This window comes from Siniperca chuatsi, linkage group LG13 (genome assembly GCF_020085105.1).
Source record: "Siniperca chuatsi isolate FFG_IHB_CAS linkage group LG13, ASM2008510v1, whole genome shotgun sequence".
NCBI classification, from domain to species: domain Eukaryota; kingdom Metazoa; phylum Chordata; class Actinopteri; order Centrarchiformes; family Sinipercidae; genus Siniperca; species Siniperca chuatsi.
In genome coordinates, this window is record NC_058054.1 from 28,722,142 (window position 1) to 28,735,226 (window position 13,085).

The window sequence follows — 13,085 nt, forward strand, 5'->3', positions numbered from 1 at the left end:
GTATGTATATATATATATATATATATATGTATATATATATATATATATATATATATATATGTATATATATATATATATATATATATACATATATATATATATATATATATATATATATATATATATATATATATATATATATATATACATATATATATATATATATATATATATATATGTATGTATATATATATATATATATATATATATATATATATATATATATATATATATATGTATATATGTATGTATATATGTATGTATATGTATATATGTATGTATGTATATATATGTATATGTATGTATATATATATATGTATATGTATGTATATATACACACACACATATATATGTATACACATATATATATATATATATACACACATATATATATATACACATATATAGACACATATATATGGGAGTTCTGTCCAGATAGGGATGTCAAAAGGGGTGAGATGAAGAAGTCAGGCTCACACAGGAGAAGAGACACAGAGAGACTCCGGGCCTCTGCTGTAGATGGTTCAGTATCGGGCGGCCTGGTTCATTTGGCCGGATGAACCGAAGGGCCGACATGACGCAGGCTTGAGAAGTTACAGCAAGTCTTTGATGTTTCACTACTACATCTCCAGTTCTTCAGTTCAGGAGAAAAGGCAGCCATGCAGAATGTGTGGAGATAAGGGTTCAGGGCAAAATATGCGAAGAGAGAGAGAACATAAGCTAAGAATGAAGACAAAGGATGTCCAAACCAGTTATAGTTTTGAGTTGAAGAGGTGGGAACCAGGGGAGTCTTGGCACAAAGCTTAAAGTTACAGTTATTAACAGATGCTCCAATATTCAAATTTGGACATATCTTGTATGTTATACCAGATATAAATTTGAGAGTATTCATGCTATTAAATGACATTAAGCATCACATGTCTAGCACAGTGGAATTAGCAGTTATACTGACATTTAACTATTTGCACGACAATGCATTATTGAGCAGAGCTGATCTTGTAGCTGTTGAGAAATGCATCCCCAAATATTTTTGCCAGGGTGAGTGTTGCATTTATGAAACTTATTCTGTCAAGCCAAAGCAGCTCAAAATATGTGCTGCTATGTGCACAGACAAAAGTAGGACTGAGGAGTGTGTGACTTGTGATTCTCATGTGTGGAGGTCCAATAAAATGTTTGTATGAACCACATGCATGATTATTTGTTTGTTTTTCTGAAACACGGGGGTGAACCTAAAAATTAAACAACATTGTTGCTCTCTGAACCTCAAAAGAATTCTTGTATTTCATAGCCCAGCTAATATAAATATTAATGCACTATTTATAATTTACTGTATCGTGACAGAGCTTCTATCTTTTTATGAACATGCCATCATTTTATCACATTTACCAAAATATCTTTTCTCTATTGGAGGCTGTGTGTTCTATGTGCATGTGATGCAGCCTTCTGCTGGTCTTTCCTATGTGGTTGGCTCTCTTAAATAATATGTGAGCTAAATTTTTATATTTAGATAGCTGGCTAATACACTAATCTCGCTTTGTGATACAGGCCACTGGTTTTAACACTTGGGAAGGTTTCTGCATGGCACTATTGTTCTCAACACTAAGAATAAGAACACAGTCATGTCATTCTTAGAATTTAGACACACTTACTCTGATACTACATACTGACTCTGATCAGGAATAAATACATTGAATAACAATGATAATAATAATTCCAGAATACTCTTGCTTCAACCTCACAGAATAAATCAAATGAATAATCTTGAGGCCAGAAAAATGACCACAGTGTACTTTATTAATGAATTTTGGTAGTTTGTGTTGCATTAGATTCAAATAAAAATTTACAAAAATCCCATATATACAAAAATGTCATTTTGATCATGTTTATCACTCTTGATTTATTTTTACAATAAAATGTACTTTTTTCCCATTAAACGCATTTAGCACTTCAGACTTTTATCACACAATGCAACTTACTGAAAAGACCAAAACATTTTTGTCTTTAACATTTGTATCTTTTTTAAATACACCACATACACCACATTTATCTTTTTTTTCTCTGTAGTATATCGTCATAGTTACAGCCATCATGGTGGCTTCAAACCTCTAAAGACACCCTTCACAGTCAGAACTCAAAAAAAGAGGAATGTTCTTTTTTAACGTGTACACTTTGCATACATTTATTTACAGATAAGCTTTTAAGTTGATCAGTTCACTATCTGTGGTACTCCATGTTCAACCAACTCTCTAAACAGACATCTGTACAGAATGATTATACAAGTGTGATGGGAATCCTATCATTATTCACCTGCTGGTTACTGTGCTTGTACTAAGGCTGAATGATCTCATCTGGAACTGCTGCTGCTGCACAGATCTTGTCCTGACTATCCAAACTAAATACAGTCATTTTCTCTGGTTAGACAGTGAGCTAAGAGTTACAAAGTCGACTTCTCTGTTGTGTTTGGCTGGTATGTCCAGACCTCTACGGCAGAGCTTTGATTCATCTGGTGAACAGAGACACTCACAAGGCCTGTTCGCATCTCAAAGAGCTGCAGAGGGCATGGACACACAATAGATGCTGCTGCTGTGTTCTGGCTGTGTGAGCGCAGAGGTGTGATTGTCAGACAGCCAGGTGTCTCCTCCAACAAGTCCTCTACATAAATGACAAAGGAGGGGTTGTTCAGAGCCTTTCAGAATGATACATATGACCATTCAAAAAATGATTCATACTACGGTTTTCTGATATGCCTAAGCTATGGTTGAGTTTAGGCAACTAAGACTATTTGGCTAAGGTTGGAGAAAGATTGTGGTCATGGTAAAAAGAAACTGATAGTGAGTGTTAGTAGGAGATGGGATGCTCTTGGTTCATATTATACCCCTGTGTCCCACCTCCCTCTGTATGGGCAACACACCAGTAGAAGTGCAGCAATAATATCAATATCCCTCACTGGCTTCCCAATACCGAACACTTGAGACTGAAGACGTGGCCCATCCTGTTGTGTTGGCTGTGGCACATGTCTTCCATGCACAAAAATTCTAAAGGTGGGAAAATGTGTTTTTTCTCTCTTACATTAGTAGCTATTGAAAAGTTCAGTAAACATGACTATGTATGATTGTTATAATAATAATAATATATAATATAAATATATAATATAGATATAATAATGATATTATATCCCTGGTGTTTGTACATTTTGCGAATGTAACTCCCTACAATAACTGTAATTCAGTACAATGACCCAAAAGCAACCAATTGAAATGTTCAGAATTTGTGAATAACCTTAACTGTGCCTTACTGTCTTATTCACAGACTGACTGCTCAGTTTGTAGGCTAATTTCTAACAGTGCAGGATGATGAAGTGCAGCGAAAACAAGCTGAGGTAGAGAAGGGGAACGTTTTCCTACAGTGACAGTATTTTTTGTTAGCATTGTGATCCTCTACATTTCCTGTTTATTTCTTTACAGTACTGTCATAACTGATGCCTTGAGTTACAAGCAAAGAGAATCAGCAGTCAGCCATGTTTTCTACAGTCGGACACGCTTTTCCTTTGAGAGATGTTCAGACTGAGACAATGGAGGACTGGAGTCTATACAACCTCCCTGTTGGTCCTACTGTAATTATAGAAACTGTTGTTGACACATTATGCTATTGAACAGTGTAAACCCCCCCGCACTCTCAGTTCAGCCTCAAACAATGTCCCTGGTGATGAGGTTGAAATAAAGACAAAAATAGAAATATATTCTCTTTAAGGCAAACAAAACATAGAAAGCAGCAGCTTTTAAGAGTTATGACCAGAGTGAGGGAGGGAGTCTGTTGATGTGCCATGTCCTATTTATGATACACTTCCTTCAGTGAGCAGGATACCCACCACCAATCACACGTTAGAGAACTTGAGCACCTGTGGAACATGAATGGAGGATTCCCCTTCTTATGACAGCACCTCATTTTTCGTTTCAACAGTGAGATTAAACAAATAATTGCTTGGAGTATAGAAACTGAAGGTAGACCAAAGGATGGGTTTGGTGGAGGCTGCAATAGCTCTTTTCAATAAACTTTACTGACAAAATATTTAATCGAAGGGCCTCATGCATTAACAACTGTGCATGGGTGTGCATGATGTATGGCAAATTATAATGAAGAAAAAGAATTCATGATTTAAAGGTCCAGTGTGTACCATTTAGGAGGAGCTGTTGGCAGAAATGGAATATAATAGTCATAAGTATGTTTTCATTAGTGCATAATCACCTGACAATAAGAAGCGTTGTGTTTTCGTTCCCTTAGAATCAGCCCTTTGTATCTACAGAGGGAGCGGGTCCCCTTCCACGGAGGCCGCCATGTTGCACCGCCATGTTTCTACAGTAGCCCAGAACGGACAAACCAAACACTGGCTCTAGGTGAGGCTAGTGGTATTCATATGGTTGCAAACTGCAATTTCACCACTAGATGCCACTAAATCCTCCACACTACTCTTTTAAGCCAAATTAATAAGATGGAAATGATATTTTTTTTCATGGTCATCTGGAAAACCACTACATAATTCAAATACAAAAACAGTGTGCAATTTCAGTTTGGCACATTGTCTGCAAATTTGAAAATGAACAATCCATTTCACATTCAGTTTCATTATCGTTATGTCAGCGTTATGCTTTGGAGTACACTGAATATCATTTGTTAATGGAATTTTCAATGGAATTCTGGTAACTGTCCTATTTTCAGTCTAATTGTGTTCCTTACAGAAACAGGGAGCTGAATCTAAAGCGTGTGTCTGTGTTACAGATGAAAATATATTGCAGATGAGAAGGTGGAGGGTATTCTGTCCATGAAACAAACTGAGGTAGCTTTATGTTCAGTATATATATTAGTTAATGAGATGGTGATGAGTAAACAAAGGCTACACTGGATTTGGGAGAGACTGCAAATAAACTTGTGCTTTGATGTTCCATTCAGATAAAATAAGGCTGCATTTACACAGAGTAGGCCACAGAGAAGATATCTGCTTTTCAACCTTCAGTCCGACTTCCTCATAGTCCATGCTGATTCGGTCCAGTTATTGTTTCATTTTAACTGTCTGGCAAACAAACAGGTCAAGTGAAATCTTGTCTGATTGTATAAAATAATGGCAATGTTTTCAGTGAGTGCACATTTATTGAATTTTTCACAACTGTGTTGGCAGATAAACCCACTGAGAACCTCTGCTGGTGAATTAGGCCAGTAATAGAAAGGAAAGATATGCTATCTGCTGTAGTTATTCTACTAAAGAAAAGTCTGTCCAGCGTGATACCTCTGTCCTTTCAGTTCTTGGCCTCCTGTCACCTACAGCATATATCATGCCAAAATTAATTAATTAAATAATTAATTAAGAATGGTAATTAATTGATTATTTTAGATGTGGATTTGGTTTGATGGCTTCCTAAACATCTTCATATGCCCAAAAGAAGAGCATCAGCTCAGTATCAGCTCCTGCAGTGCTGTTTAAATGCAGCCTTGTACTAAGTCTAACAGTATTGTGCCATCCTGAAACCTGTGCTTTTTCTACTTAGACAGTTAAAAAAAAACTGGTAAATTGACCACTGACAGTTTAGTCGTAAATTTAGGTGTGTCATGCTAATAGTGGCTCGTGGCTCCAGTAGCCTGGTGCCTATAGTCTCAAGCAGAGATGAGGAGTGGGCTACAGAGGTCTGGTAAGCTTACTTCTTTCTAACTCCAGCAGCTTCCTCTGCAGCCACAAAAGGCTTTGTACAACGTATACAACTCATATTTAATAGTCCTCCCCAAGACCTGTAGACAGACTTTGATGTGTAAAAAAGCTCAAAATTAAGTACAAGGCAAAACATTTCTGTAAAAAGAGCTGTGGTCAACTGAAGCAGCCATTAACCAAAAATGTTCTTACAAACTGCTTAGTACAGTAAAACACTACACACACTGATGAGAGCGTACACTCACGCGTGCATACACACAGACACACACACACACACACACACACACACACAGACACAGACACAGACACAGACACACACACACACACACACACACACACACACACACACACACACAGAGTAGTGTGGTGGCAAGAAGGCAAATAAATAAGCCTAAAAACTATGTATTCAAGTTATGTGACAAATGCTTCAATATTCAAACTGTTTCATGAGTCACATTCTAAACCGAAAGAATAAGACACTTGAAATTATGATAAAAGCAGCTGACTTCAAACTTATAAAACCTTGACAAACTTAAAATAACCATATCACTGTGTTTGCAAAGTTTAATTCTAACAACATATTATGTATACTTTATATTTTTGCAACCATTTTTGTATTTTAGCTACAGTTCCACGCCTCCATTGATTTCCATTCATTTCTGTACAATCTGAAACAGTAGGTAATGCACTTTAAGTGCAGATAGATTTGAAAAGTCTGCGCTCCATTACTTGACAACAATAATGTATGACATTAATCAATATAGATGATGTTCACTTGATTACACAACTTAAGCAAGAGTTTTATACCATATTGTAATTGCAGGAAAACAATGGCCTCTTGGAACAGTAGAAAAAGTACATTCAAATTTTTAAAACAAAACGGCATGGTTTGCAAAATGATTGGCTGTGACGTAAAGTAAATGTGACATGGCTAAAACATGCAAAACCCCTCGTATGGTCCTTTAAAGCGTGTCTGACAGAACACAGCAGTTCTGTTCATAAGCATATTCCTTTTTTGAATTGCCATCACCAACAAAACACAATTATTATAAAAACTAACATAAGCCATTTAAACTTATATCTAATGAGAAAACCACAAATAATAGCTGAAATATGCCAATATTTGCCAGGACAGTGGATCACGGAAACACATCCTTCTGGTTCCTTCTGTGGTCTGTATATACTGGGCTACACACGAATCCTCTGTTTAGTGCTATATATTTGTAAGATGATCAATTAACTTTAGCTTTAGACAGCAACTGTAATGACCTGCAAAGGAATTCAGACTTCATACACAGAACGATAAGCCCAGCTGAGGTCAGAACAGCTCGGTACGCCTGGGGTTTGGTTAAGCAGGATGAAAAGCTTTCGTCTCATGCAATGATTATCCAATTGACTTGTTTTGTGCTTATCTCTTCTCTTGCCATCCTTAGAAAAAAAAGACATTGCACATAACAAATCAAGAAAGACAACCTGGAACTTTGTTTTGTGCAGACATTTAAAATTTTAAAATAAACACTGTTACCACTGAACATTATGGGAAGAATGTCTAAATAGCATTGCCTTGACTCTATAGTCGTAAATGAGAGAGCTGAAATGCCTGAACATGGTTGATTAACATCATCTAATTGACAGTATGTGATGATGCCATTGCCTCTGGCTTCCCAGCATTCCCTGAAGTCACGCTGTTTATGTTGGGAGTGTAGGGGATAGGGTGTATGTAGATGGCAACGCTCTCTATTTCGTCTGCAGTCTCTAGCCGTGTCTTTGCACTCTGATTCAGATCACTGAGGATGTTCGAGGGTTTGGTTTTCATACATGCACAGTATGTAAAAGAGACACCGTGACAATTTGACTGGTAGTGACACTGGTATCAGTGGGGCCTGAGGGTGGCAATGTCTGTGCCACCTGTCCAACACTTTGATCAGAGCAAGGTATCTTAACAACTCCTGTTATGGATATTTATGGGCCCTAGAAGATGACTTTGCAACCCCCTTGATCCTTGCTTTAATTCCACCATTCAGTCAAAAATGTCCCTTGACTAACATCTTGAACCATGACAAGGTATCTTGAAAACAAATGTCCAGAATGTATTGAAATTTGCTGTTGATTTTAACCACAGGATGAATCTTAATGGTGAGGCCCCGATCTTTCCTCCCACGCCACCATTAGGGCAAACCTTCAATTTTCAGCACCACTCTAAGAATAAGAATAACCAAAGAATAAGAATAATCAATTGTGTTTATGATCTCAAACACCTCATGACACGACCTTGTCTCTAGGTGCTGCTAGAAGGGCTTTTTTGACCTTTATTCTTGTCTTGTTTCATCATCAGGTACTGTCTTACCCTGATCCAGGACATCCATACCACACTGCTGATTGTGATCTGATCTGATGGAACCTGGACATTTCAGTCACCCAGGTGTTCATAAACTTTGTTGAAAATACAAACACACCAGATGACAGGTAATCTTGACCTGCCCAATCTTGTTTAGCCCATTATAAATATGAGGATAAGTGTCCTCACAGTTGAAAAGTGGCAAAAAAAAATTGAGAGGGACTTATATCTGTTTGAGTAAATCATGTTTTTTGTTACTTTAATATCTGCAATTGTTTTTATTTTTTATTTTTCCTGCATTAGAAGCCACTCACTTAAAAATGTCTGGATTTCATCGGTTACCCATCAGAGGCCATGATATGTGGTATGACGGTCGTGGACCAAGCTTTTATAGTAGCACTTCAGTTTACAAAAAATCCCTTTGTTAGCATTTCTCATTAAAGCCAGTGGACACTACCAGCACCATGCTAATGTGTTGTGTGACTTGGTGTAACAATGTTAAAAGCTGTTGCTGGGTTAGCTGGAGGACAAAAACAGGAACATTTTCCCAAGAAGGTGACGTGTGTTTATCAAAGAACAAGCAGACTTAATCAAAATATCAAGGTGTGCCTTCACTGATCGATGATAGCACAGAGCCGATTTAGGCATCCAACCACATGTCCTCCTGAGCTGCTTCTCTTGTTTCAACACCACACGCACACACACGCACACATCACCTATAAAACACAGAATTACAATGACTTCAGTACCCTCTACATCATCTCTAAAGTAAAAAATGCTGCATGTTGTATCAGAGTACTGTACATCCTGGTGGTTGGTTTAGTTTGGCTGAGATAGCTGCTTGTCTGTGTTTTCTCTTATTCTCCATCCTTGATTTATTTCCATTTCCTGCGTCACCCACTCCTGTCATCTCCTTTTCATTGCTGTCTGACGATTTGCACATTTCTTCTACTCTCCCCTCCACATTCTCCTTCACAGACAAACAAATATCAGTATCATTGCACAGCCAGGTTTATGAGGCTGGACTGCAAATAGTTGAGTTGAGCTGCCAGGAAGATTTTTTCTTGGCGTTGTTTGAGTGACTTATTTCCTTATGAGAGAAAGACAGTGAGCTTGTGTCTGTCCAGCTTTCACCCCTTCTTTCTCGCTCCCTATCCTTCCTTCCAGCCAGGTTTGGTTGATTTTATCCAAACAAAACACAATGACTGAGTATAGATGCTACTTTGACCACTGTCTTCATGTAGTTCACTTTCTGTCTGACCTTCTTCCAGTGTAGACCAGAATTATCCAAGAGGAATGAAATGTCAAGGCCAGAGAAGAACTTTTTGGACTACCCAGCCATCTCTAAGGTGTTCTAACTCCTCAGAAGCTAGAGGATGTTTCCAAGGAACCTTTTTGGCACTAAGAGAACAGGAGCGATGAGTGTTATCATGTACATATCGATGGAAGTACCCACCCAGTTGTGGCTGCTATCACATCGTCAGAACTTCCAAACAGTAGGACACCAACACATTAAGACAGATATAACAATTTGAAGTTTCTAGTGATGCTGAATGAGGGATCATTTTCTTTCAAAAATGAGAGGAATTTCTGTGTAATTCAGGTGTCATTTAGATTAAAGTGGAATATCTCATGACTTACAACACGTCTGGACGCATGCTTATTTTATCCTTAACGTTTCCAACCTTAACCAAACAGTGCGTCAGCTTCTAGTAGGGTCTGAGCAGAGTGTCGAAGATTTGCATTTAGTTCATACCAGACAGGATTTCCCTGATGAGTGGAAGTAAAAATAACAGCAACAACCCTACATAGAACCCAAACACATCCTGCAACATCAACTGCACTTGTGTCAAAATGCTCCTCCAATGACTACCAATGGGACTGAGTGCTCCTGGGTGGACGCTGATGCCGAGGAATAGAAAAAGAAAAAGGGGAATGAGAGATGAAAAGTGAAATTCTTGTTAGTAACAAATTATTATTGCCACAGTCCTTGTTGCTGTTTATGTGATAGCAGGATAATCCTCTGACGGCTGCACCCCTGTATGGGTTCTGAGAGCAGGACGGAACTATAACGTAGTCTCATATTCTAACCTCTCCTGCACCAGAGCGTCATCTTTGTACTGCAGCCGTGGAGGAGTCAGGGAGCAGTCTATGGCCAGGATTGCCTTGCGTATACTGCGGTCGAGGACGTGACGCTCCCAGGCTGGGTAGCGGTTCCTACAAAGGTCGATCTTGATGACTGTCTCTTCGAGGCGTGGAGCACGAGACGATGGCGTGGATGGCACTGTGGGTCGGACTTGAAACACAGGCATGCAGCCGTCCCTCTCAGAATACTTCCCCACATCGCGCTCCAGGGTTGTGGTGGCACCTCGGTTGGAGCGCAGTGAGTTGGTGGCACCTTCAGATGGCAATGTGGCGAACTGAGCAGTGGGGTCCAGGTCGAGACCCTGGCCACTTGGCGAGCGTCCAAAGCGTGGCCCGTTGGGATGAAAAAAGGCATAGTACATGAGCATGAAAACCACGCCAGTGAGGAAACTGCTGAAGATGACACAGAGTGCTGGCACTGCGAAGGCGTCAGTTGTATGAGGCGACCGGTAGAGATACCACAACGCACTGAGTGCAGCATTCTCCACCAGTATCACCAGGTAATAGATGAAAAGACGACACCTGAACAAAGACATGAGACATGATTTGAAGAAATTAATCAGAGTGAAACCAAATCAGTTCGCAAAGCATGAAGCAGCGTTCTCCAGTATTAGCAGGATAGATTAATGGAAGTGCTTATGTTGTATTTTGACAGTGAGCTGTAAGGATGGCTGTACTGGTCAGTTGGTCCATCCAACACAGATCCCTCCATCCAGTCAAAACATCCATCAGTTCCATTAAATATTTAAAATAAATTGTTCAGGTATCAAAAAATGTACCCTTTTCATTTCCTTTGTAACATTCGGTGAAAATGTCAGAGTTGTACACAAGATTTAGAAAATACAGTAGAGAGATTACCATGAATTTTGCTGTGGATGTTAATGGTCCTCAGAGGATAAATCCCTCTGATTGTGATGACCCCGCAGCTTAGGCCAATAACGGGCACATTGACAAGAAATTTACTAAACACTTTCATGCTCCAAGAGGAAAAACATCTTTGAATTTGGTAAGCCACAACCTGTTCCACACTGCCATTCTGAGGTCAAGAGTTCTGGCAGCAAGGCTGTCAGAATATAAAATTGTCAATGTGATGTTCAGCCTATCCAATATTTTGTATTATTAGTTGGGCTGTAATTAACATTTCAGCTTCTAGTGGTGGCTGCAAGTGAGAGTTCAAAGCTGCACTAATCATATTTTTATAATGCCAGTAGATGAAATGAATTTGTGTAATATCAAAGATGTCACTCAGTGATGAACCAGGCCAGTATCCTCAGGAATTACGTCCATACTGAACAATACCGTAGATCACAATTTACGTCCAGTTCAGTGAAAATGCAGGAAGTATTGTGTCTTTTATGTGGCGAAGCAGAGAGTAAGGGTGTGGAAGTCGGGGTGGTGGATGGACTTGTAGCAAGTCTGAATTCCATGCAGAAGACCAAAGTTTGCATTTTTTAGTAACTGTAACCATGATCTTTGCCTGAATCTAACCTTACTGTAGTTGCCAAGCACAGATATTATAATATTTTTAAATTATAAAGTTGGAAGAAATTGAACGTAATCCAAGTTTTTGCAGAATCGTCCAATATCTTGTCTGGTGATGGGGTTGTGATGAACCGACAAATTATCACCTGACTTTGCAGTCCCTGTCAGCTCTATAGAGATTTTTAACCTCTTTTATCTCATTGGCACAACTTCAAATAAATTCTAATGTTGCACTGTGTCTGCCAGATGTGTAAACAGCCAATTGTTAGCTAACACATTTGCCATAACAACTTTATAAAGGTGATATGTCAATGCTATTTTACAGCTTGTTCCACTGCCCTCAAACAGCCAGAAAAAAAGATTCAAACTGTCTTGTTCTTTACTGCATCCTGTTTGTTGCAACACCCCAGTAACCCTGTATTACCTAGTACTAACTTTTAAAAACGTGACTGATATTATGATATTTCAAAGCTACTTTGACAGCCAATTAGAGGTACTGATTAATCATTTATTGTAGCTTTTGGGTGAATAACTGAAATATAAAATATTAAACTCTAAAAGGCCACTTCCATACTACAAGTGAAACCACTTTTCCTGGTGATCTTGATTTTAATCCCAAAATTCCTTCCCAGCTCATCGTACATCTGTTTGTTTTGAAGTGCCATACAGTTGACAGCTAACTGAACTTCATGCAACCAGCTGCCTTCAATATGAAAAAATACAGAATAATAAAGACATACAATTCAAACCTGAATTTTTCTTCAGGTTTAAATCAAAGTGAATGGACTTGAGTGTCCTCACCTTGTCCGACCCTCCTTGACATTGAACCAGGAAAAGATGTAGATTATGCCCACCACCATGTCAAACACAATCTCCTCCCACTTGCTGATGCAGAAGTCTGTCTCACAGTGGACAATCCAGAAGGTCATGATGCACCAGTGCAGGACAATGAAGATGCCAAAGTAGAGTTGGAACACAGAGGCAAACAGGGCAAAGGTGATGACCCTCGCAGCGATAGTGAAGAAATGCCAGCAGAACTGGATGATAACAGCCAGGTAGCTGATCGGTTTCTTGTCATCCCGAGACTCTCGCAGGGCCTTCTGGTAGGAGGCCAGGGCCCAGGCCAGAGAGACAAGGGAGGCTGCTGCTGTCATACCTGCAACAGACAGGCACACAGAGATACAATGTTTGATTTGATCAAGGGGACTATTACAGAAACGCTCATGACATTTTGGAAAATATGCTCATTTGCCGTCAGACCCACAGTTATATCAGAAGATGAATATTGGTTTCATCTCTGTGCGTCTTTTACACAGACTGGTCCAGAATATGTTTACCCTAGCTTAGCACAAACACTGTAAGCTGGGGAAAACTATTAGCCTAGAGCATTGTTGAGCAAACACAGGAATACAATGTGAATTT

At 39.0% G+C, this 13,085-nt stretch overlaps 1 protein-coding gene across 2 annotated transcripts in view; it reads right to left on the bottom strand.

Moving 5' to 3' along the window:
- Nucleotides 1-1,772: 1,772 nt before the first annotated feature.
- xkr4 (XK related 4) overlaps nucleotides 1,773-13,085 on the bottom strand; it is a 37,488-nt gene continuing 26,175 nt past the window's right edge. For both annotated transcript variants that reach the window (XM_044218380.1, XM_044218379.1), the window contains 2 exons: nucleotides 12,465-12,819; nucleotides 1,773-10,703 (listed from right to left, as the gene is read on the bottom strand). In XM_044218380.1, the coding sequence (XP_044074315.1) occupies nucleotides 10,103-10,703; nucleotides 12,465-12,819 (956 nt within the window). In that variant the 3' untranslated portion in view covers nucleotides 1,773-10,102. The remainder of the gene's footprint in view (nucleotides 10,704-12,464; nucleotides 12,820-13,085) is intronic.